This window comes from Pavona decussata, unplaced genomic scaffold (genome assembly GCF_977016875.1).
Source record: "Pavona decussata unplaced genomic scaffold, jaPavDecu1.1 SCAFFOLD_324, whole genome shotgun sequence".
Classification (NCBI taxonomy): Eukaryota; Metazoa; Cnidaria; class Anthozoa; order Scleractinia; family Agariciidae; genus Pavona; species Pavona decussata.
In genome coordinates this window covers 1,149,926-1,177,500 of record NW_028145713.1, presented here as the reverse complement: position 1 = coordinate 1,177,500, position 27,575 = coordinate 1,149,926, and the positions used below count along the sequence as shown (strand labels likewise).

General features: G+C 39.7%; 1 protein-coding gene across 1 annotated transcript in view; it reads left to right on the top strand.

Annotated features, from left to right (window-relative positions):
- The window catches only part of LOC146453715 (furin-like), a 128,904-nt gene that overhangs the window by 89,409 nt on the left and 11,920 nt on the right, over positions 1 to 27,575 (top strand). The window contains exons 10-12 of the mRNA XM_085096281.1: positions 10,407 to 10,640; positions 11,033 to 11,325; positions 24,870 to 25,022. Of these exons, the coding sequence (XP_084952407.1) occupies positions 10,407 to 10,640; positions 11,033 to 11,325; positions 24,870 to 25,022 (680 nt within the window). The remainder of the gene's footprint in view (positions 1 to 10,406; positions 10,641 to 11,032; positions 11,326 to 24,869; positions 25,023 to 27,575) is intronic.

The window sequence follows — 27,575 nt, the reverse complement described above, 5'->3', positions numbered from 1 at the left end:
TATTCAACAGGAACAATTTGAAAGTCAGCTATAGCTGCACGAGTAACATGGCAAACATCATCAAGCGCCACAACGCAAAGATACTGAGGAACAACAACAATGAGCCTGACAAATGCAACTGCAGGAAGAAAGACCTTTGCCCTCTCGATGGCACGTGTCTTGCAAGCGGTATCGTTTACAGGGCAGATGTCACCACCACATCCGGCGATAAGAAGATTTATATAGGAATGACAGAGCATACTTTCAAAACGTGATATAACAACCACAAGCTTTCTTTCAACTACCGCAAACATTCACATGACACTGTTCTCTCCAGACACATCTGGGACCAGAAGGATAATGGCACCATGCAGTTACACGATCAAATGGTCCATTATCAAACGAGCAAATCCATATCACGGACATCCCTCGCGCTGCAATTTGTGCTCATCTGAGAAGCTCTGCATCCTATCTGCTGACAAATCTACCCTCCTCAATAAACGATCTGAGTTATTTACATGAAAATAAATTCTACGCAGCCAATCAGAAGCAAGATCGCTCCAAGCGCCCTCCTTAAATTATAACTCCACAATCTCCAATGGTCCAGTCTGATGATCGCTTAGTGTGTGAAACTCGAGTAACTGTGTTACATTTTCTATCTTAAATTTATATTTTCGCTCTGCATGTTTTTGCATTGAGCACTCCTGCGACTGAGTGAAGCAATCATTGTATTATTTCTTTGTTTATGTTTGAAAACAGTTACAATAAAGCGCAGATGAATGAAAAAGCTCCTACTTAACATAAATCGAGATATCTTTAAAATACCCCCAACAGATTTTTCTGTTAAATTACAAGCGGTTAGAGTAAGAATTATTTTCAATATTCCACAAGTATTAGGCTCAAGAACCAAAACCGGTGTTAAATAAGAAGGCTGAATCTTAGTCAAGTTTCAGTCGTTATTCGCTTTCTCCAAATGAGAGTTTTATTTTGTTTGTCCCGGTCTATTCCACTGCTATTCACGTGCTGTGAATATTTATGATTACGTGAAGTCATGCAAAAGGTAAAATTTACATAAATATATGCTCCTGCTTCTCAAGTCTTCCATTGTAACATTCAAAGCAGGTGAATAGCAGTGAAATAGACCAGGACAAACAAACTAAAATTCTTGTTCGGAGAAAGGGAATAACGACTGAAACTTGACCAAGATTCAGCCTTCTTATCCACTAACACCAATTTCGGTTCCTGAGCCTAAAACTTGGGTGGATATTGAAAATAATTTTTAATTTAATGGCCTGCAATTTATCATAAAAATCAGTGCAGGTATTTCAAAGATATCTCGATTTATGCAAAGTAGGAACTTTTTCATTCATCTGCGCCTTATTTTCACTGTTTTTAAACATAAATATCTTAATATCGGAGACATGCACCCATGAAGCTCAATATACATTTAGAATGTAACAGAAAAGATAAAGTGTCAAGTTTTATTTTGCCAGAGATATTGGTGAAAAATGCAGAATAAACAAGATCACCCCGTAAAAATTGATTCATTATTTACTTGAAAACGCTCTCACAGATTTTTTCTAATTTCGCCTACAAGTTGTCTTGATCGAGTAGTTTAAATCCCTAAAGTTTCGTCATAAAGTGTCTGACAAGATTTCAAGATAATCGACAATTTTTAAAATAAGAGGCTACCCACTACCGTTGCTATGGTAATAGTTGTTGCTTGGAAACCGATGAGAAAATTATCTTTGATCGTTTATTGAAATGATGATGTAGTATGAAGGAGATCAAAGTTTATATTGTATGCGAGATTGTTATTTCAAAACTTCCACCCTAAGTCCAGAAAAACTGCTGCGAGCCTCCTTAAATAAGATATGCTGATGTAATGTTACTGAAACAAAAATAGATTTTTTGAAGGTTCTAGAACAATTTTGGATGACTATATAAGTAAGCAAGTTTAGCAGTTTAAAGGGGATTGGGCCGTGTAATTGTGGAATTGGGCGTTTGCTTCAATAGCAATTTTCAGAAAGGATAAATGGCCAATGTATTGGAACGTTATATGTCAAGACGTAGAAATAGATCCTCTTATTCCTCAGAAGACTCCGACAACTCTAGAATAAAAGAAAGCTAAAAGTCAAGTTCAAAATAGTTCTGTGGAAGAAGGTGACGATATCTTGAAAGCTCCTACAATGTCAGAAATGTCAGTCGCCAGTTGGAGCAGATACTAGAAAAGTTGAGAAAATTGGACAGTATCGAAAATGCCTTGGAGAAGATTGAAGCAAAATTAGAAAATTTAGAGTCAAGAACAAAGCTACTGCAGGATGCTCAACATGGCAACGAACACGAAATAGCTGTTCTGAAGGATATATGACATTAGGATGAAGGCAAAGAATCTTGAACATGTGACTGCAAACTAAGCAGCCTCTGAGGGAGAATTGGCCAACTTTGGACGTCAAATGAGAGCCCTTGAAAAGAAAATGGGTGACCTAGAAACAAAAAATCTTTATCTTGAAGTGTACTCGAGACATGAAAACATCAAATTAATGAATGTTAAAGAGACTGCTACAAGAGATCAAAAGGAAGACACCAAGCAAGTCCTACGAAGTTAACTAGAACAAGAGCTTGGCTTCTTAAATGCAAGGGATGTAGAGATGCAAAGAATGCATCGCGTTGAAAAGAGCAGAGAGGGAAGACCGAGACCAATTCTTGCTTGATTTTTGCGCTATCACGATTGCGAGAAGTTATAAGCCTTGGGTCGCCACCTGTATGGAAGAGAACATCGAATGTTCAGGAATCTTTCAAGCGAAATAGTTGACAGAAGGAAACCTCAGATTGAGACTGAAAGAAACAGTATCCCCGCTTCTTTCAGCACTTCACAACCAGACAAGTTATTTTTTAGAGGAAAATTTTAGATGGAAGGCAAACAGCTTGATGTATAAATGTGATACGAAAATAGCGCTTTTACATTGCTTTGTCAGAGGCGGTCACAATAAGCTAAACGTTAAACTACCAACCTTTTGGCTACTTCTCCCCGTGCCTTAGTAATGGTTTTAATATTTACTGTCTGGCTGTTTTTGTTTATGTCTTCCTTTTTTGGATTATAATTGTTGTGCATGATACATGTCAATGTTCATTTTTGTGTTGAGGTTAAACGTTTTTGGAGGGAGTGCCGCCAGTTCCATACGACATATCTGACACGAACCAGTGCTAAAAAATGTATCTTTAGACAGCATCAATAAATAGTAGAGGTTTGGGAGACAAAGTAAAATGACAAGCAACTTTCAAATGGCTTCGAGAAAAAGAATATTCAATCTTCTTTGTCCAAGAAGCGCATTGTTCTGACAGCAGCATGCATGACTGGTGGGCTGAATGGGGCTTTCAAGCTCTATTCAGCTGCTGCTCTAGCAAAAAGGCAGGTGTTGCAATATTGTTTAACAATAATTTTGCTTTTCAAATCTCTAAAAGTTATGTCGACCCCAAGGGACATTTTGAATAATGTGACTTAAACTCAGTGGGAAACAGATAATACTGGCAAATACCTATGCTCCAAATGATGACAATCCAAATTCTTATACAACATTGTTTGAGCATTTAACAGACTTCAATTGTGAGGACAATATAATAGAAGGTGACTTTAATTTGGTTTTGGACGTTGAGAAAGACAAAAAAGGTGGCCTAGCTGCCAGAACTCATCATAAATCTTTGGAAGTTACTTCTGTGAAAACTAAGACCTAGTTGGCGTCTGGAGAGCTCTTAATCCGAACTCTTTGAGATATACATGGCGACAAAGGAAACCTGAAATTAATTGTAAACTTGACATTTTTCTAATTAGTTAATGTACACTTTGTAACACTGTCAGTGCTGATATATTACCAGGCTACAAAACGGATCATTCTATGATTACTTTACACAGTTCGCTACACTCAAGAGGCCGAGGGTTCTGGAAACTCAACACCTTTATCAGACAAACATTACGTATATCAAATCAAATCAAATCAGTTATTAGTAAAAACCAAAGAAAAATATGAGTAAGATGACACTGTTGATCCACACCTTCTATGGGAAATGATAAAGATGAAAGTTGGAGAAGCATCCATGAAATATGGTGCAACAAAGAAAAGGAATCTAAGACCAAAACAAATTGAAATTGAAAGAAAAATTGATGTTTTACAAAAACAATTAGCCTATACTCTTTCGGATGGAAAACAAAAAGAGAAAATTGGACAGAGTTAGAAAGGGAAATGCGTGAATAAGGGAGAATAATTGAATACCAAACAAAAATGTTGGTGGTACAATGAAGGTGAAAAAAAAATGCATACTTTCTCAATCCTGAAAAAAGGCACTGCAAACAAGGAACAATCACGCAACTGAAAGACGATGAACATAAATTTATTTTGTCATACAAAGAGATATTATCAGTGTGAGTTCTACCTCAAAACTCTTTATAGCTCTAAGCTGAATGAAGATTCTGCAGAAGCCTTTTTTTTGGCCACTACAAAATGGGACGTTTCTAAATAATGAAGAGTGGCTCTTTAGCGAAGGACTCCTTAACTTAAAGGGATGCCTAGAAGCTTTAAAAGATGTGGTATCTGAAAAACGCTGAAAAAAGTTTTCTAGAATGATATAGGAGAAATTTCAATCAAGGCTCTTAATGATGATGATACAGGTAATCGTTCAATATATCACAAAGAGGTGGAATTGTAAAACTCATTCAAAAGAAGGATGCTTACCTGACTTCAATTAAGATTTGGCGACCATGCAATAACACTACTTAACTGTGAATATAAGATTGCATCAAAAGCCATTGCAAGTCGAGTTAAGGATGTTCTTCCTAAACTCATTTCTGAAGACCAAACAGGTTTTATAAGGATCAGAAATATAAGCGAGAATATACGCACCATAGACAGCATTATTAAACACAGCAGAAAACAACACCCCAGAGAGTCTACTTTTCCTGGATTTTGAGAAAGCATTTGATACCTTAGAGTGATCTTATATAAATAAAACATTACAACATTTTGGTTTTGGTTCGTCGTTGTTAAGTTGGATCAAACTCTTTTACAGCGATATTAAAAGCTGTATCTTGAATAATGGCTGGTCAAGTAATTTCCTTTAACTTAGTCGGGGAGTTAGGCAAGGCTGTCCTTTGTCGCCTTAGCTATTCGTCCTTTCCATTGAGGTACTTGCTAAAGGTATTCGAAGGAAAAAAGAAATAGGTATAAAGATAAATGGAACAGCATTTAGAATGATGCAGTTCGCAGATGACATAACACTGATCTTAGATGGTTCAAAAGAGTCTTTTATTGAATCTTTCCTTCTTATAGACGCTTTTGGGAATATGTCTGGACTCAGGCTCAACAATGAGAAGACATAAGATTATGGATTGGGTCTAGAGTGGACTGCAAACTTAGGCTCTGCCCTGAAAAGATTTGAAATGACGAAAGAAAAACATAAAAGCTCTCAGCATGTGGTTCTCAACAGACCCAAATATCATGCTCTCTCTGAATTATATCGGAAAGATTAAAGTTACCATGTACCTTCACAAAGAAATTTTTTTCGGTAAAAATAAACTTCCCAGTAAGTTCTTACAAACAAAAAAAGAATGTTAGAGAAAGAGTGAGTATTTGCTGAGAAATTGGGACGTAAGCGATTTCCATCGGAAGTTAAATTTTACTTTGATTGACAGCATATTGGTGCCGGTGTAACCACCCGTTGCGATAATTGCGTGAACGGTCTTTCTATAGTCTTGAATCCCTCATGTTCTCGCACTTCAAATGTCCTGTATTTAGTGGAAGAACTTGCATTGTTTGAGAACGACCCTGAGATAAAAGAAGACAAAAGCTTTAAGCTACACTGTAGGTAAAGGTCTTAAAATCATCCAGCGAAGCGAAAATTTGGAGACACACTTGTTTCAATTCGCGAGTCGGTGAATCGCGCTGCATGAGCTACCTTTTTTTATTTGCGGCTGAACGTTATCAGATCACTTGTGTTCAGGTGTGTAAGACTTACAAGTCTCTGCAAGCGGAAACAAAACCAAAAAAGCAATTGAAAAATAATGCTAAGAATCATGTCCTATGTCTTGATCTTTTCTCACGTCAGCCGTCGCTATAAGGTAACTAGTAAAGGGAAAGCCGCCACTTTTGCTTGTAGCATTTTCACAAAGACTTACTGTATTACGGTAATTTTTAAAGTGTTAAACGGAGTCGTCTTTCAAACTGTTCTGTTTAAACCTTTTCTTTCAAGCATCAAACGGATACTTGTTTCCTATTTGCAGCATTAACAATTTGGGACGTTCAGTCAAGAGCGAATTTTCACCCGAATTTTCGATAAGCAATTTTGAAACTTCGCTATTCTCAACAATATTTTGCTCGAATAGATGTATTCGCCGGCTTTTCGACCGAAGAGTAGCAAGAATTTTCGTTTTGACTGAGACAATACAGATACATGCGGTTACAGTGGTTCCCCGATAATTCCGTAGCGCTTTGTGCTGATAATTTTACCTGCCTCAGCTGCTTCTGCTTCGGCCCAACAGCTTTTCTTGATGATGTCGGCTTCAGTCCCTATTTTGTTTTTGCCATAATCATTGCAGATTACAAAATCGATGAGCGTGTACAACAAACACCCAGATATCCAACAAAATGGTGAAGGAGTTGATTACTCTGGAACCTCGAGTACATGCAAAACTGCGAGAAAATTTTCACAGGAGGTGCCGGAAGAAAAAGTAGCTTGCAAAATGATTGGCTAATTTTCCATAAAGGCGTTAGCGGGCGGTACTTGTTTGTATAGCAAGAATTTTTTTCAAGCACTGTTTTCTCAAACTTTAATTTTTGCTTGCATTTGGAGGGCACACTTTCAAGAGTTACAACTCAGCAACGATTTGGCCGATTTCAGTAAAATTTGGCAAGATGCTAGAAAAATATATAACCATTAAAAACGTGTCGGGGAATTGAGTTGGAACTCTTGAACGACGATCTGGACCTTCGAGTTCCGATGTAAAGGAAAACCTGGGAATTTATTGTCTTGAAAAAGCAATGAAATATTCGAATACCCAGTTCTATAAACTTTAATTTGATATGGGTTTTGGGTAACTGTGATGTAACTGAGAGGCACTATATCCGTTTCACTGAAGTCACCCCTGAAGGTACACGGTAACCTTAAAAAAAATATTTCTATCCTGGAATGCTGGAAATTTTGTAGGCTCACTTTATTGGAAAAGTGTAGTTTTTAAAAGCCTTGTTACATCACAATAAATTAGTCTAAATACTCTCTCCCTTGCAAACTAATCATGAAGCAATTAAAGAGATAAACTCAGTGTTTTATGCCTTGTTATGTAATGGTAAGGGAGATAAAGTCAAGTGGAGGCCTGAAAATGTTGGACATATCATCATTTAATAAGGCTCTTAAGGTTGTCTGGATTAAAAAATATCTCGATCCAGAAAACAATGGCAAATGGAAATGTTTCTTTGATTTGCAACTTGAAAACTTTAGAGCTAATGCACTGCCAAAAGGAAACCTTAATTTAAAAGATTTTAAAGACTTAATAATTTCAGACCCCTTTGTAAAAGAAATTTTTGAAATTTGGTCAGAGGTTTGTTTTGAGAGAACAACAACATCCGACGATCACTTCTTGTCCTCCCCTTAGTGGCACAACTTGTTAATACGAAAACAGAATATACCTGTACTATATAACCACTGGATATCTAAAGGAGTAATACAAGTCAAACATCTATTGGATGACTCCTACAGCTTTCTTTCTCTACAGGCATTTCAAAATAAATATGATTTTCAGGTGCTACCATTATCCTTCTTTGGAGTTATTTCTTCAGTGAACCGTTTATGCAGACCAGAGACAAAGACCCTGATAAAATACTAGAAATACGTGACTCGCAAAACCTCGTGAAGCTAGGGCTGGGTGGACAGTTGATTTGAAGTGATGTTGTCTTTTGACTTTGCTCTGTGGTTTCCTGGTGTCTCCTTTTTCTTTGCTGCTTGTGCTGAGTTTCCTTGTTTAATCTTCCTCGGCGAATCTGTCTTGTCCCTTGTGCTCCTGTGGTTCATTTGTGGTCATGTTTCACCAATGGTAAACATTTTTCACTGCTTGATGAATAAACATGAGTTGTGTCTGACGCCAGCCTGTCTTCCAACCTGTTGCTGCCTAGCAACCTTCCCTTTGTCTGACATCATTCAATTTTCGTTTGCACTTTTGCCAGGCAACAGCACGGACACCTTCAAGATATAAATATGTATATTTTTCGCTCGAATTCGCACAGCTTAGCTCCACTCGGGCCTTCGGTGTGACAAATTTATTAACCTCGATTCGCGAGGAATGAGAGTTTCTGGCTCAAATTACTGAAAACTCAAAAACCATCTCAACTTGTTTACCACAAACTTGTTTTTTTTAAAAAAAGTGACCAACCAATTTCATCTCGGGAAAAATGGAAGAAGAACATAGTTTCTGGCCCCAAAAATTCTTCTAATTGGAAAATGACCTATAAACCATCCTTTAAGTGCACCAGGAATTCCAAATTTATTTATTTTAATTTCAATTATCTACATCGCTGTTTAGCAACAAATAGTTTTCTGCAAAAAATTGGAATTAAGAACAATGACAGATGCACTTTTTGTCAAGATGAAAGAGAGAACTTAATACACCTTTTCTGGGAATGTGAAAAAACAAAATCTTTTTGGGCTAATGTTTCGACTTGGATGCAATCCTCTCAAATACCATTACAAAGGAACCAATTAACTATAGAGACAGCCTTGGGTCTGAGGCCAGATAGCTCGGATTACAAACTCCAAATCAACTTCATATGTCTAACTGCAAGACATTTTTCTGGCATGCCACTCAAAAGGACAAGACCCAACAATAGGTAGGTTTTTACATTTTATAAAGCAAACATAGTAATATTCATTTTGAGTACAGAAATAGTGATGTGCGAGGAGTGAAATGTCGTAACCAAACATTAATGAAAGCCATTGGAAATGATAGAAACATTGCAAACTGTGTGCAAGTTGCAATTAATGCTTGGAGTTCTTTGCTTGCGACCTCAGGGCTGTTGGTACAATCCTCTTGAAGTCTCAATCTCTCACGGTCGAAGTGTCACGCTTGATTAGTAGGGAGCTTAAGCAACGACAACGGCAACGAAAACGTCACCCAAAAATATATCTTTATTTCATTTGTGCTACTTCGCGATTATTTCAACTCGCTCAACTTTTACAAAAATGGCAAACTATCGAGGAACCAAATTGGTAGGAGTGGCGTACAAGTTAAGAAAGAAAATGAAAAATTCACCGTCGTACGTTCACGTTCTCCACAAAACCTTAAATGTGGTCATTTCACGTTGTTGTTTTGCAGAGGACGGCAAAGAAATGTACCAAAATGTAAAACGCACATGCAGAGCGATTGTTTTTGCTCATTAAGCCTTTTGCTTTGCGGTGTTGTCGTTGCCGTCGCCGTCGTCGTTGCTTAAGCTCCCTAATATTCTTGGTGATGATGAGATATTAAGTTTTAGAACCAGAGTTTTTTGTAAGCTTTCACTGTTATTCCATAACGTGAACCTATTCCACGGTGTGAAATCAACCATGACTTTTTCAAGCGTGAAATGAACATACTCCACCATTAAAAGCCTCACCGTGAATTGACAAGAAGGGTCATATATACATGTACATAGACTGGCCTAACTGCGGAACTTGTAAATACTGTGTTTATTGCGACTAAATTAGCGGGAGATACTGATGTTTATGATTACCGTGTGCAAGAATTTAAAAGGATTTAGGTAGTAAAGCGCTGCGCTGAGTTTGTACTGGAAACTGGTAAATTTACTTTGAAGTTCTTTTAGCGTTGCTATACAAAGCCATTCCCGAATAAAAAGTCTCAAGCACACAACGCAACTATTCCACAAAAGCTCTTAATAACTGCAGAATTGTATCCTTTCAATAAACATGACGAAGTAAATCTGCATAAAACATTGAATGTATTTTCCGTAGACTTCCAGGAATTGCTTCAAATATCCTGAGAAACAGATCGCTGCAATTCATCGGAATTTATCTTCACTTGATTTCAAATTCTTTGCCATTTCAAAAACCTGGTTTTCTGCATGAAACAGGATTTCTCTGCTATATAAGTGTTCTTTAGTGTATTTTAAGACCTCAAGTCAAGGGCTGTGGAATTGAGGCAAATTCGGTGATACCGTACACATTATATCTGAGAAATCTCATACGCTGCTGGCACGGGACACCCAGGCTATTCACATACGCAGCCTGAAATACGTTACTACGAAGCCACCATAATGCATTCCCACAATGCGGGATGGTGTCCACAAATCCTTGTAGCGTAGTTTGATGCGAGTACCACTTTTAATATAGTTACTACTATTCACTTCTGCATTCACTAGTTGGCTGATAGGACCCTTTGATTTCTCTTATAGCCGGTCCTTGACATGGCGTGATGTACAACACGTGATAGCTAGAAGTTCAAGACCAGCGCCAGGAGGAGTTCCTCTACAAACAGGATTCTGGGTTAGGAACAAGGCTGGTTTGATTGTCAGCAAGTATTATGGCTTTGGTCTCATGGATGCTGGCCAGATGGTACTCTTCGCAAAACATTGGAATACAGTGCCTCCACAGCAAAGATACGAAATTGAAGGCCAAGATAAAAACAGGTTTGCCTTTTCAATTCTGATTTTTTGGAGGGTTTAACACCCCGACATTACATCATGTTATATCTGGTTATGTCAATTTATGAGCCAATTTACAGCTCAGAAAGTTGGTCGCTCCTCTGGATGCTATTAGGCGAGATTCACTCTTGTTCAGTTTTGAATCACTATCTAATATAGAGGTAACAGGTTCAAATCTGACTTTCTGTGCGGCTGGTTTTTGGGAGGGTGAAGAACTAGAGTACCTGAAGGAGGACCCTTGGAGCAAGGCTGCACCAGCCTTACTGGGTGAAGGCAAGTGCTCTCACCACTGCCCACAACCCTGTTCTTCAAAACAAAGAAGTGGTTTTTATGCCTAGGTACTTATATTGCCTAACCAAATTTTTGTTCATTTTCAGAGCAATTCCAACTGAGGTTTCCATAACAGTTAAGATAAGTAAAATCAAATATCTGGAACATGTTCAAGTGAAAGTAAATCTTACTTTCAAGCGCCGTGGAGACCTGTATCTGGAGCTGGAGGGGCCAAGTGGTACAACATCACCATTGACTCGTCAGCGCCGGATTGACAACTTAACGTTGCGCAAAAACTTGACAAATTGGGTTATTACAAGCTTGTTTCACTGGGGAGAGAATCCTGAGGGGCAGTGGAAACTCAAAATTGGGAATTTAGACCCAAGTCAGCCAAATACAGGCAAGTTACTATACACAGTTGAACCTCCTGTACGACCACCTCAGCACACATTATAAATGTCATCTTCTTTCTTGTTATCTGTACACTTGATGCTTCCTCCATCACCAATGAAGTAAAACCCTTTGTGGAGCTATACATTTTACCCATACATTTATACATCCAGAATTGAGCCTACCCTCTTACCAGTGTTGTTGTGCCACTGAGAAAAAGCCTAAGTAATTGTCCATCCTTCAAAGCAACGTTGAGTAAGGGGGTGGCGGGAGGGGTTGAAGGTTTACTACTCTTCTATCGGTGATTTAATAATAATAATAATGATAATGATAATGATAATGATAATAATAATAATAATAATAATAATAATAATAATAAAATATTCCACACAAATTGCTATTTACAAGTTAAAAGTATATAAAAAAGAGCTATTAAAAACCTATTCACATTTCATTTCGATTAAAAAAAGATATTTTTAAGCAACAATGTTTTTGTAAAGAAAAATAATAATAATAATTTTTTTAAAAAAAAATAATGGAATGATAACTTTATTATTTACAAGAATAAAATCTACTAGATCTAGTTTGATTCTATTAAAACCTGAGTGATTTTACAGTTTGCTGTCTTAAAATTGTAAAATATCCACATCTTGTATATAAAAGCTAATTTATATGGGTTTGATTCAGAAGATAAAAGAACAATTTCCACTGATGTAATAAAAATATATATAACCTCATAATAAGAATATTCTAAATAAATGCATGTCCAGTCAGTGTTTCCAATCATACAGTAAAATGAGAAAAATTCAGAAACCTATCAATATACCCATAATAAAGTTTCTATAGCAGTCTAGGAAAGTCCAGCTTCGCCGTTCTCTATTTCGAGATCCTTGTCCTTAACGTCTATGTTCCTCCTACTCAGGGTTCTCGATCCCCTTAGGCATAGGAGCACGCTTCGCAAAATTGCAAAGGACACTTTCTCCCTGACCCACGAAATTGAAGTGGCGAAGCTCTCTTGCTTTTTTGCAGATAATAGCTTGGCTAATCTTGAGTGGTATCTCAGGCATTCGTCAGCCATCCCTCCCGTCATTGTAAACGCCAGTGGGGTGAATGTGCCTTGCTCTATTTCTGTGACGCGAGAGTAATAATAATAATAATAATAATAATAATTATTATTATTATTAATAAATTAATAATAATTAATAATAGTAATAATAATAAAATATAAAAATAATAACCTTTATTAAAATCTCCCTAGAAAACCTATTGCAAATAAATAATAATTATAATAATATTAATAATAATAATAATAATAATTTATTTATGGGTTACAGACTATTGTGAGTGTTTTGTTTACGAATACACGCACGCGCTGACCGTACAATGAACGAGAAATTTTCAATACTGCACGAGGCCTTCTTAGGCCGAGTTTCCTTCTTGATAGTGCCAAGGGCTCCCATAACTGTTTTTGAGCCCCGACATTCCCTCAACCTCGATTTCCAAGTCTGTGTTTGTTAAGCTTTTCCGTGGTTTTGACTGATGTGTTGGAGTCGAGGGGTATAGTGATGTCAATGAGAAGACAGGTTTTGTCCTTCTTGTTCTTTAGCACAGTGTCCGGCCTATTAGCTGCGATGGTCCTGTCAGTGTGGATGAGAATATCCCAGAGAATGGTAATAATAATAACAATCTTTTAATAGGATGCTCCATCACAACAGTGGTTTACATAGAGGTCCTATTACTAGATGTATATTATATGATGCAATTAAAATATAAAAAATTTAAGCTAAAATCGATATATATGATACAATTAAAATATAAAAAAATTTAAGCTAAAATCGAGATATAAAAATAATTACAACATACACACTGCAAGGATTAAAAACAAATACTTAATTATAAAAAGCAGAAAAAAGACACTTCTTAAAAATTGGAAAACTTGCTGAGTTTCGTACAGTTCTCTCTAACTCATTAAAGTCTTTGAAACAGTGGTACCGCGAACGATGTTTTCCCCAATTATATTTGATTTTAGGGAGCTTGATAGTATCGTCATTGCGCATATTGTAGGAGTGCATATCACTCTTTCTTACAATGTCCAAAGAATGATTAAGTTGGCCATTAATACACTTGCCCATCCATTGGTAGTTTTCGAGACGAGAATTATGCATGGACTTATGGAGTGATGTATTTCTACGCCAAACTATTTAAATACGAAACAAACCTTCCCGTGGTTAAATTCAATCAAAGCACTGAATTGATGTTGAAGATTGGTCAGCTTGTAGAACTTTAAGAAATACGGAAGAGAAAGAGATGAAGCTAGCCAAGAAACGTTTTTATCAGTCGTAGCTACAATCGTGGACAAAACTCGTTAAGAAAACTGCAAATTTTGGGCATATATTCCAATCTACCTTAAAGAAAACAGCGCCTGGAAAGTACCAAACCTTCACTCCCCCCTACCCCTAACCCAATGTTGCTTTGAAGGCCGGACGATGACCCAGGCTTTTTTTTTTTCAGTGGCAGAGCAACATTGATGAGGGGAAGGGGGGGCTGTGTTGTTGACGTATCATTTTAGCATGCGAATTTGGAGATTGACTAACAGTTTAATACATCAAGCAAGGCGTCCAGTGATGAAAGGACGAACTGGAAAGTGTTTTTGTGATGTTTTGGGAAATAAATCAAGTAACACCAAGGTAGATGAGTTAAAAACTGACTCTGGTGTGACTGTCACTGAACCAGAGGAACAAGGCTACTAAAACATCTTGCAGCAATCAGCCCAAATCTCGCCTTAAAAGATTTCAGTCGATGAAATAACATTAGTCCTGAGCATTTCTTGCCCATGTAGGATTCTAGCTTCCATTAAGAAGTCTTTATTAAATCAGTCACAACATACATGTGACTTTACAATCAATAACCAATCATAAATAGAGGGTGAGATCAGACGTCAACATATACAAGGCACCTCTGGCTGCCGCCTCAGTCCATATGTGATCTCACCCCACCCTCTCAGACCAATACACGGAAAGAGCGGACCACAACATCAGGAACTACGTCCCCTACTCTTTACGATCAGTGAGTGGGATTATTTAACGTCCCACAGAGTTATTATGAAGACCCTATGTGGTCGCCCGCCTTGTAACAATATGCATTGTTTGTGGCATGCCTCGCTTAGGTGTCAGAGTCAGTTTATAAGTTGCTGTCTTAGGTCTGAGCGGCCATTAAAATAAAGGGTCACAGTGCTTCTCAATGTCGTCTTCTCGCTTAACTAAACATGGTGTTAGGAATCTAATGAACCCTAACAAGCGAGCGAAACTGACAATGCCGACAGATGGACAACAAGCGAGTGCAAGTGGAGGAGCAACAGACAGGATTACTCAGCTCAAACCTCCTGCTCAGTTAGACTTCGATGTGACAAACTTGGCTGACAGTTGGAAAAGATGGAAGCAAGAATTAGAGTTATACATGGATTTGGCACTGTGCGGAAAAGACGAGGCGACAAAAATAAAGTTATTTCTGTATCTGATCGGTAGTCAGGGGAGAGAAATTTATGATAGGATGGCTTTCGAAGCTCCCGCATCGGAAAGAAGTTTATCGCAAGTGTTGGTAGCCTTCGACACGCATTATAATACGAACAAAAATGAAACTGTTGAAAGGTTCAAGGTCTTCTCCCGAAGTCAGGAACCAGGTGATTCACAAGAAAAGTTCGTCACAGATTTGAAGCTGTTAGCGACGACCTGTAACTACGGTGATCTTAAAGATTCACTGGTGAGAGACTGGATCATTTGTGGAATCCAAGACAGACAGCTTTGCGAAGAGCTGCTTAAGATCCCAGATCTTGATTTACAAAGATGCCTTAGCGTTTGTAGAGCAGCTGAGTAATCGAAAACACAGACTAAAACTTTGGAAGAAGGTGAGGCGGTAAATTCTTTGAAGGAGCAAATTAAGCGAGACAAGGTGGTGGTTAATCAGAGAGTGAAAGCGAAGTCGATGATTATTGCCTCACACTCAGCTCGGTGGATGAAAGTGAAATGATGAAAGTTGTTCGCTACAATTAACGTTGGAAACACGCCAGTCAAGTTTCAACTGGATAGTGGTGCGACGTGCAACTTGATTGCCTCTAAGTTTCTTGGAACTGAGGACAAACTGACTCCCACGTGAAAATTGCTCACTATCTACAACAAAACAATCATAAAACCTCTTGGAACATGCACTGTAGCAGTATCTAACCCTAAGAATTCCAAAATGTATCAGGTGGAATTTGTTGTTGTAGACGATGACCACTTGACACAGATTCTGGGAAACCTAAGGATCCAGAGGATGGATTTAGTCAGGGTGCAACACCAAAATGTTATGGCTGTCAATACTGAGGTTCAGTGCAGTAGTCAATGCCCTCTGTCAAAGGAAGAAGTCTTAACGAAGTACCCCAATGTGTTTCAAGGTACTGAAAAGTTGCAGGGCCAGTACAAGCTTGAAATTGAAGAGGATGCTAAGCCAGTGATTCATCCTCCTAGAAGAGTACCTGTCGCGCTCAAGGAGAAGCTGAAACATGAGTTGGAATGGTTGCAAAGTCTTGAGATCATAGAAAGAGTCACAGAGCCTACCCCCTAGGTGTCAAGCCTCGTTGTCGTGCAGAAACCTAATGGACAAATTCGGGTTTGTCTGGATCCTAAGGACCTCAACAAAGTTCTGAGGAGGAGCCACTATCCAACGCCGACAGTTGATGATATTCTTCCAGCGCTTTCCCGAGCTAAAGCTTTCTTCACTGTAGACGCAAAGAACAGTTTCTGGCATGTTGAACTTGACGATGACAGTTCGCGCTTAATGACATTCAATTCACCCTTTGGAGATTTTGTTGGCGTCGCCCTTTGGTCTGTGTTCGGCCCCAGAGGAGTTTCAGCGAAGGCTAAACCACGCACTTGAAGGCCTGAAGGGTGTATTAACCATTCATGATGACATCTTGGTTTTTGGAGAAGGCTCCACAGAGGAAGAAGCGTTGGCAGATCATGACAACAACTTCCACTCCGTAACACATCGGTGCCGGGAAAAGAACATTAAGTTGAACCGGGACAAGGTGAAACTGCGACGCAAAGAAGTCCCATTTATGGGTCACGTGATCTCAGAGGAGGGTCTTCGAGCAGATCCCGACAAAATCAAGGCAGTGTTGGAAATGCCCACCCCGACTGATGTGGCCAGTGTACAAAGGTTTATTGGATTCACAAATTACTTAAGCAAGTTCTTGCCTCGACTCAGTGATGCATTGGAGCCACTCCGTAAGCTCACTCTATCAGATGTAGAATGGTTTTGGTCTGATGTACATGACGATGCTGTCCGACAAGTGAAACTGCTGGTTTCAAATGCCCCTGTCCTCAAGTATTTTGACTCAACAGAGAGCCACACCTTACAGTGCGATGCATCAGATAAAGGTCTGGGAGCAGTCCTGCTTCAGAATGGCCAGCCTATGGCCTATGCGAGCCGAGCGCTAACCAACGCAGAGACGCGTTACGCCCAAATTGAGAAGGAGCTTTTGGCTGTCGTTTATGGGCTGGAAAAGTTTCACACTTACACCTATGCTAGAGAAGTGACTGTGGAGTCAGACCACAAACCTCTGGAAGTTATTTTCAAGAAGCCGTTGCATCGAGCGCCGAAGAGGCTTCAGCGCATGTTCATGCGAACTCAGATGTATAATATCAACCTTGGCTATAGAAAGGGATCCACAATGCAGCTGGCTGACACCCTCAGTCGTGCTTATTTACCCTACGATGGGAGCCAGGAGGTCGCTTCAGAGATTAAGAGCGTTAATATGACACAGTACATCCGTCTGAAACCAAGTACTCTTCAAGAAATTAAAGTCCACACGCAGAAGGATGAAAGCCTTCAAGAGCTGATTAGAGTCATCGAGGCTGGCTGGCCAGAAACCAAAGGGGAGCTGTCGCATCTGGTACTGCCCTTCTTTGACATTCGTGATGAGCTGAGCGTCAACGATGGCGTGGTTATTAGAGGAGAAAGAGTAGAAGTCCCTATGTAGCTGCGTCGAGACATGCTACGTCGTCTCCATTATGCCCATAGTGGGGTTGTGAGCACTCTGTCGCTGGCTAGAGAAAGCATATACTGGCCTGGAATGAGCAGTGAAATCAAGCAGTTTATTGAAAGGTGTGAAGTTTGCAGGGCGTTTGACCGAAAGCAGCCAAAGGAGACACTCATTCCCCATGAAGTTCCCGACTGGCTATGGGCGAAAGTCGGAGTTGACTTGTTTACTTACAGGGGTCGAAACTATCTCATTTGTGTTGATTATTACTCTTCGTTCTGGGAAATCGATCCCCTTGACAACACTTCTTCAGGAACAGTAATACAGAAGTTGAAATCGCAGTTTGCAAGGCATGGAATCCCGGAGACACTGTATCAGACAATGGCCCTCAGTTCACCTCAGTCGAATTTAAGGAATTCAGTCGCCAGTGGAACTTTGAGCTTGTAACGAGTTCTCCAACTTATCCGCAAAGCAATGGAAAGGTTGAAGCTGCCGTTAACTCAGCTAAAAATGTCATGAGAAAGTCAAGGAAAGCCGGAACAGACCCATATCTTGCACTCCTTGAGTACAGGAACACCCCCAAGTCAGGGACTGGGTACTAGTCCAGTGCAGCGTTTGATGAGCAGACGAAAGAGAGCACAAGTACCAATCGTTCCTCAGCTCCTCAGGCCAGTTGTTCAGCCCAGGACTTATCAGAAGCTTCTCGCTAACAAGGAATGACAAGTCCTTGCTTACAACAGGTCAGCCAGGGATCTGGAAGCGCTTAGAAGTGGAGATACTGTGCGATTCATGCCGCCTGGAAAGTCGACTAAAGAAGCTGTGAAGGCAAAAGTTGAAAGATGTGTTGGAACTCGGTCCTACGAGGTGGTTACCGAGGATGAGGCCAGATATCGTCGCAATCGGCGTCAACTGAGGAAAACGAAGGAGCCCTGCGAGGGTCCTAAACCTAGTTCAGTGGCTGAAGAAGGCGCTAAGCAACCGAATCAGCAGTTAATGTCCTTTCCTGGACGGGGACAGACAAGTGATGAGCCCGCCGCGCCGTGTATCCAGACAGATGCCCCCAGTAGTCAAGCTGACGCAACCAATGAGCCTTTTTGCCATTTGGGAATGGGGAGCCTGTTGCTTTACCTGTGCAAGGGGCAACGACACTTTCGGGCAGAGTAGTCAGAAGGCCGGGTTATCAATTTAGATTTATGTATAGTAACTCGTTGGAAATTTATCTTAAGGATTGTGTGACGTCACTCGTTGGAACTTTATTTGTAACAATCTCAAACGTTGTACAGAAGTTTAACTAGTTGGCGTTGTTGTTTGTTTATTTTTTTTGTTTTGTTTTGTTTTCTTTGGCTTGCTTCTTTTTTTTTTGCTTTTTTTTTGTTATAAGGAAAAAGGATGTAACAATATGCATTGTTTGTGGCATGCCTCGCTTGGGTGTCAGAGTCAGTTTATAAGTTGCTGTTTTAGGTCTGAGCAGCCATTAAAATAAAGGGTCACAGTGCTTCTCAACGGCATCTTCTCGCTTAACTAAACACACCTGGGGTTTGAACCCACGACCTTCCGCACGGGAGCCCGGTACTCTACCAACTGAGCTAACCGGTCGGCAGTTTGAAGAAAGAAGAGTCGAGCCTTCCACGAGATTGAAGTTACTTAGCAGGGTAAATCTTAGAAGAGCTGCTGGTTTCAATAAAATATCCAACAGAATTTTGAAAACGGCTGCCCCCAGTATCTGTGGAACTTTAACAGACTTGTTCAATGTATGCTATCACCTCGAATGCATTTCCCTCTGATTTGGAAGTATAGCGAAAGTCCCTCAATTTTTAAATTAGGAAATATGAGTGAAGCAAATAATTACCGACCGATTTTTGTTTTGGCAACAATTGTGCAAGTTTCTGAAAGACTGGTATTTGAGCCTTTGTATTCTTATTTTACTGAGAATAAGTTTCTTTATTCACATCAATTTAGATTTAGGACTCTTCTTTTGGCTACTGGTACTGCTCTACTTGAAATGCCTTATGAGTAGTGCTGTAATATCTATGAGGGTATGGTAAACGGAGTTATTTTTTCTGGATTTGAAGAAAGTTCTTGATACTGTTGTCCACAAAATCCTTGTGAAAAAACTAAGATACTATGGAGCTGAAATTACAGCAATTAATTGGTTCAGGTCTTATTTTGTGAGCAGGGAGATGCGAGCAAGAAGGTTACGTCAATGGTGTCATCTTAGCAACAGACTTCATAACATGTGGCATTCCCCAAGGTTCAATCCTGAGCCTGCTAATCTTTCTGATTTATGTTAATGCATGAATTTCTTAAAGTTTAGATTATGGAGTAGCAATGTTATTGTGATGTTCTTGTAGAATAAGGGTAGATGAATTTAGAGGCCGTGTCAAAAAGGATTTTGATCTTTGAAATACTAAACGTCCTGACCTCTCTGTATTTGTCTGAAATGTTTATATAGCGCACTTCCCTTTGTAATTATGGACTGCAATCTTCCAAAATGAACCATGAGTTTCCAAAATGTCGCAAAAACTATTACAAAACTAGTTTTGCTTTTACTGGAGCTAAGGGAGTCCAGTCGTTTCGCTACAAAGTCGTTTCGAATGATCAATCTTCAGATTCTCGTGTGTTTTATACAATCAGGAGGATCGAAATATCATGTCTGTTAGTTAAAAGTAATAGGATTGGTTTATTAGCTATCACTTGAACAATAGAGTAAAATAAGCCAGTTTTTAAAAACAATTTGTTTAGGCGTCTATTGATATGATAATTTACACGCGCCAGAAGAACTGTTGTTACTCGGGCCGTAAGGTGGACCGAGTTAAGGTTTCAGTAACATTATCAAATTCTTTTTTCTTTTTGGGGTCGCGATGGGCCAAGAGATAAGACTTCGGGCCACGAGTTAATGTTCTCGGTCTCGTTTTTTGCACTCGGCTGGTACGAGTTACGTTTTCTGTCGTGTTATCAGATTCTTTAAATTCTCGGTCGTGTTCTTCGTTTTCGGGCCGTGAGGAGTGTTTGCAATATTCGAGCCAGATGGCGAGGCATGAACAAAGCATGCAAGGCATGAACAACCCCAACATGAACAGCTAACCGTTAAGCTAACCGGGGAGCTATTTAAGCTGACCTAAGTGCTATTTAGGCTAACCAGAGTGTTTTTTAGGCTAACCTGAGTGCCTCAAAGTTAGTTCTGTTTAACCGAAAATTTGGCAACTAAATCAGTCTATGACCTCGCGGGCCAAGATAGATAAAGATGTCTCACGTTTACTATAGAAAACAATCAATGTAGAAACGGTTTCTGTCCTCAAATGAAAGGTGAATAACAAATGCTTTCCCCTGAATTTCATGTAAAAATATAAACAGCAAAACATTGAAAAATGTACAAGGATATAAATGTACGCGTGATGCGTAACGTAACTCTAGATCCCGGAGGGGGGGGGGGGTACTCAACAGATGCTTGGGTAGGGAGGTGCGGCCTGGGCGTTCAAACCCTGACCCTGTTTAAGACACAATTCTCCGATTTTTCCTAACCCGTTTAAGACAGAATTCAAACTTTTTCAGGCCCTTCCTAAGACATTTAACCCAAAATCACATCCTGTTTAAGACTAGAATGATAAGAATACACTAGTTTCTTACTGTATTTTAATGCATTGGCAATCACAATCTGTTTAAGCCATTAGGTCATGTAGGGATACCCTGTTTAAGACAGAAAGTGATGAAATAGATACCCCGTTCAAGACAAAACACCCTGAAAACCATGCCCTATCGGGCTGCACGTCCCCGTTAAGGTCACATCAGGGAGTATCCCCTCCCCCCCCGGGTCTAGATCATACCGAAAATTACGATCCGTCATTGACCCAGCGTCACATACATATTAGGACTGTACAAATGGTTTCTGTCTCTAAACGAAAGGTGAAAACGTAAGGATTAAAGCCTGGGGATTGTAAAAAGCATCCGTATTACAAATGTCGTTTTCCCCTGTGTTTCATTCTGACTGCAAGAAATGCAATTCTATCTGGCGGTTACTTATTGCCTCACTATATCTCTCTATCTATCTATTTGGTAGCCTGCGAACAAGCTCTCTTGTGGGTTGGGGGCAGGAGGGGGAAAGAGGATCCACCCCCAAGAGAGCTTGCTCGCAGGCTATCTATTGGGGGGAATTGGCGATGCTGGAGGTTATCACTGTTAAAAGATTGTAGGCTTTACGCACCACACAGTCAAATATGGCCCGAGTATAAGCTGGAAATAGCTTCTTGTTTCCTCATAGGTCCGTTACATCGAGTTACACGACATTGTTGATCGTATTTGTATTTCTTGATCGAAGGGATAATATGTGCTTGAGTTGTAGTTGAAGTCTCACATGTATTTATAGTCTCTTTAGTCTTGATAAATAAACTAAACCAACATGAAATCGCCTTGTTCTACTGCCAAACCGGAGACAAGAAGCGAACGACTTTTAGAAAGTCTGGAGGTTTGGGTACGACGTTTCATTCTCACGGAGGTCTGGGTACGTACGTTTCCATTACAACGGAGGTTTGTGTTCGGTCAAGCCGTGTTATGAAAGGTTTGTTAAGCTAATTTATACATTATAGTATTTTTGTAACGAAACGACCTCGAGTATCATGAGGTTGTAACGAATCGACTTTACATGTGCAGCGAATCGACTTCTATTTGCAGCAAAACGACTTGTAGCGAAACGACTTTCAAAACGATTTGTAGCGAAACAACCGTGAACCAAGCTAAGCAATGGAATGATTTGTCCCCTAGTGTAAACGATGAACGCTCTTTTCGAAGGTTCTTATGTAAACTAGACTCATCTAACTATCAATCCATCCATAAAATAGGTATGCATAGGATAAGATAGATAGGACTTTTTAAAGACGGTAATCATCAAATTTACGTATGCATTGTACATATCAACACTGTTTTATCTAGAGGACATGGCACCAAGAAATGGTAGTTGTTTTACATGATCTAGTAGTGCATTGCGGAGTGGTGCCTGCCGTAAATGTGAAACTGTTCTTAATCACTGAGGCTTGGGTAGCAGGAATCTCCAAATTAGCTTAGACTTTCAAAGGTCATAGATTTGTGAACCCAATTGCTGAGTAAAAGTATCTCTCATGTGTGGCGGGGCAAGGTGATGAACAAATCTGTACATTACAAATGCATTTCAGCTAGTGAGGACCAATCCTAAAGTTCAAGAATTAGCTCGCACCGTTTTCCGTTGAATAGATTTTTTTCTCAAGAAACCGCATGAAACATGAAACGCCGCCTTGAAATGCAGCCGGTCTTTGGAATTGTTGCATAGGAGACTGATCTCGGGACTGTTTTAGGTGCATGGATTTCCACCATCACGTAATTTTACGTACGCAAGCTGTGCATATTTTTTCTCTAGCCATTTAAACAGATCGAGCGCGCGATTTGCTTTCCCGCGATGAATGTTGCATGACTTGCGCGACATGCGTTGCCCGTAATATGCATATGCATTTATTGTGACTTCATCAAGTTCTTCTCGAAATGTTTCAAGTTAAATCAAAATTTAAAGGAGTTCATAACCTCTAGATAGAGAAATATCCTTCCTGTCTTTCAAAAAAATTATCAATGTTTTTTTATTGACATTAATTCGGTGCGCTTTATGTCAGTTTTGAAAAGTAAGCGTCATCTTGTCCACTTTTGCACGCCTGCAAGCAATGTTCAAATTTGCTTCTTATCCATGCTTTTGTGTTACCTAAATGGCCAGAAATAATATTTTTGTGTGTACTTTTTCTAGTATGAAGAACGAACGTCTTTACTCGGAAATTCCGACACATGAAAATCGAAAATATGCAAATCATCATTCGCATGGAACCTTTTCAATTAGACTTCAATTGCGGCAGGCCGTGCCAACAGCTGTGTTCATTTGTAGTTTTGCTGAAGATAAAGGAAATTGTTGTGCTTGAATACTGCACAAATGCTATTTGACGTTCGGCAAACAAAAAAGTTTCATTTGTTATACAAAAGAAGAAAAATATTTGTGGAAAACAAACGAAAGCATTACGCATGCAAATTGCGAACGAGATTAACCGAAGCGTGACAACACTGACAACGCTTCATTCACCATAATTTTTCGGTCAATTTGTTCTGCACAGATACTTTAATAGCAGATTTACTGAGCGATAAGTCCTTCGTATTGACGTACACTTTGATCTTGAGTGACAGTAGCTCAAGCCATGAGTAATGCATTGATGAGATCGCGAGAGGTGGCTGTGGTTTCCGTGAAAATCTCTTGGGTAAATGCGACCTGATAACTAACAATGAAACACGAACAAAGAGCAAACAAAGGCAATTCAAATTGTAAATGGTTTGAACCCAAGAGTCATGACGTAAGTACGTAAATTATGATCATCCGGGTGAGTGTAGTCCTGAGAAGGACTGTTTGTGGTGACTTTGACTGACGTTTCGACAACCTGAGTGGAAGTTATCTTCAGAGTCAAGTGAATTGTGGAACGTCAGTAGGTGGCATATATGTCTCTGGTTGTTAACCTGATTAGTCAACGAAGTCCAGATGTTATTGGTCGTTTGTCAGTAAGCTGTGATGTTATTGGCTGTGAAGACTGTAAAAAGTGATTGGTGCGTTTCGATCCGTCTTTTGTTAGTCAAAAAGTCTGTGGGTCTATTGTTAGTAAAATGTCTATCGTTTGTCTATTTCGTTGTTGTTGTCAGTAAGTCGTTTGTATGGTGCAGGTAGTTGTAGGCAACGGTTGAAATGGTTGACGTAGGTAGGCAACGGTTGAAACGCACCAATCACTTCACAGCCAATAACATCACGCCTTACTGACAAACGACGAATAACATCTGGACTTCGTTGACCAATCAGGTTAACAACCAGAGAGGTATATACCACCTACTCACGTTCCACAATTTACTTGACTCTGAAGATGACTTCCGCTCAGGTTGTCGAAACGTCAGTCAAAGTCACCACAAACAGTCCTTCTCAGGACTACACTCACCCGGATGATCATAATTTACGTACTTATGAAAGGCAATTAAGAGCATGAAGACCCGGCCTTTGAAGAACGCGTTATTCCCTAAGTTTTGGTCTCGGTTTCGTCTCGTGCCTCGTTCGTTCCTCTTGAGGTGGACGCAAGGGCAAAATGCGTGCACTACCTTTCCGTCCACCTTGTGAAACCCTGCGGCCGTTGTACATATGGATCCAAGGGGTACTGTAACACAGACGTGCAGGACTTATAGAAACAATTTTACTTTTACTGCCACAACAATTTGGTATTTGCTACCAGACAACTTAAAATGTGAGCACTCTTGAAACCTGCAAAAACAAATTGAAATCTCTCAATCTCTATATTAATTCCTAGTCGACAAACCTAAAAAACTTAAATGCTGCACGTATTATAACAGGAGTTGAATATGTGGCACCAGCAAAGAGTGCTTTAAGTAAACTAGGCTAGTGAACTTTAAACGAGAGAAGATAAACAAAAAAGGCCCTATGATGTTGATAATAATCAATGGATGACAAGTGACTAAAAGAAACGGTTTTCTATTTCTAGGTACACTTTACAACTGGTGCTTGATTTTGTATGGAACAACGTTGGATCCCCTGTCAAAGAACCCCCATGTTCCACCAACGTCTCCAGACATTGTATTCTCAACATCTGCAACACCTTCAAGTACTCCCACTGCAAAGCCAACACCTAAACCCGGTATGTGACACAGTAGCATTATTATCACAATCCTAATAACAACACAAAAATATGTCACATTTGAGAACATGGGAGCATGGGAAATAAATTTCATTATGACGATTTTCATGCACCTAATATTCAGGTCCAAAATAGCGAGTAAACCTTGTGTAAAATTTCACTAACACTTCCAAGTGTTGTTTACAACTTCAATAAGTTGTCCTCAAAATAGCAGTTTCCTGTAACAGGGTCTAACAGTGACTGGACAAGCTGTTTTAAGGAAAATATTCAGCTGACGGGACACAATACTTAAAGAATTTCACGCACTACACTTAAAAGTTTGAACCACTTAGTACAGCATGACAAACAGTACCACGATCAGTATCTTTCATTTGAATAGTCACGTTTTAGGATTTCATTTACAGACTCAAAAGTGAAAAACACCTTGTCCACCATAAAAACAGCACCGTAGGAAACACAATGCTCAGTATCATTCATTTCAGTGGTCACACTTTAGGATTTCGTCTACAGACTCTAAAGTGAAAACCACCTTGTACAGCGTAATAAACAGAACTTAAGTAAAATACTGCTCAGTAGCTTTCATTTGAATGGCCACATATTAGGATTTCATCCACAGACTCAAAAGCTACATTCCTGGCCAATGTTTTCTGGGACAGATACGAAAATAGGGTTTGCAGTGTACATTTGTGTTCTGGATATCTATAACCAGTCGCGACAAGCTTGGTAGTGCTGTCATTGCGAATTTTTGGAAGCCCCTCCCCTCTCTTTCCTCCTCCCGCAAGCAATCTTGATAGCCACTGAAAACATTCAAAACAGATACAATATGACGTCAAAGCATTTCTTGGCCACTTTTCGCACCACTAGAAAGTCATTTTGCGATGTTTGTTGGTATTTTATTACCTTTTGCAGCGCGTAAAGGCTTTTGTTGTCATTTGATCGTCATGTTGAATTGCTTCCCTAAACGCATTTCACAGAGTAAATCTATTTTCTAACGTTTCTCACGTTTTAATTACATTTTAATAATTAAAAATTAACTTAGATTTTTTATTGCGACATTGGTGAGAAATGTTGCCAAAGTACTAAGACGAACTTATGTTGTGTTCAAAAGGGGTAGAATAGAATAGAAAATATCTTTTTTTCATTGGGAGAAAAGTTTACTGGAAACAAGCCATTTTCTCCCCCACAACATTATTTGAATGAGCGAGAAATGAATTAACAGTAAGTTCAATGTCATGCACTGCTTGACTTACAGCCTTACTGGTTTTGCACGGACCGGTCTTTGTATAAAGTACAGTAATTATTTCCCGTTACATTTGAGTGAAAAGCTACGACCACGTTAAAGAAATAATGTGTTGGTGTTGCTTGAGGTTCTTGTGCTACTGGTTGGTTCCATGTGGCTAAAGGGAAAGCACGAAAATTCTCCGTACTAGTCTGCTCATTCTGGTATACGATGTTGTCTATCACTGCAATAGGACTATTACCTAAAGCACTTAGAAGCGCCCACGTAAATTATACGAACAATTTGCTACGGTACCTTCTACGGTACCTTCTAGCGGTACCTTCTTCCTCGAAATAACGGTTTATGAGGACAAATCTGCTCATGAGCAGCTTCAAAGCTGGAAAAAATTCCACCCAGGGGTCCTTTTAATATCGTGCGCGAGGTGTCATGGTATGCCTGGAAATGTAACATGAAACAGCCACAGTGTTTTTAGTCACGCATTTTCATCTTGCGCTTTCGAGACAAACTCGTGCATTGCGACGCACAGTGTTTCCGGAGTGGTATTGTATGATTTTCCACGGTCGACTACCGACTTTGTCATTGGTTTGCCTTGGTTTTCATAACATTTCCCAGCCCAGACTGTCATAAGGGAATGGAATTTTTGTATTTATTGATAATTGCGGCGGGCAGCAATTTAATTTATTGAATAACAGCAGACCACTTCCTCTGCTCGAGCATCGACCTTTACACATGCATATTCGACTTGGTAAGTTGTATATACCATAAAGCCGAGGAAAATAGTTCTTGGGTGATTCGTTTTTATTTTCTTCACATGGGAATGCAATGCTCAGATAAATTGACGCCGGCCTCAATAAAATAATGTACTTCTGAAATTGAGTTGTATTGGTGTGAATTGTCCCAGCTTTGTCTTCTTTGAATTTACCTAACAAATTTCCGCTCAGCACTTAACGCAAGAATCTCGAAAAGCAACGTATACGTCTAGGAATTGAACCGATATTTTGAAAAGATGTACCTCTTCAGACCGGGGTGTATGGGGTGCTTGCTTGTGGTAGTACCTTTGTAGGGAGGCGGTCGCACCCTTCCCAGGGTGGCTGAGCTGCACTGGTCCACACGCGACACCCAGCTCTGACGTATGGCTCCTAGAAGCTGCAAACACTGCAGCGGCCACACCCCGGGAAACGGTGTCGACCCACCGGCTAAACTACGTCAGGGTAACCAGCCTATTAAGTGGGATGGTGATAGTAGAGGGCAGTTGGGGCTCCTTAGCTGTGAAAAGCAGCCCATCTAGGAGAAAGAAAACTCCAGAATCAAAC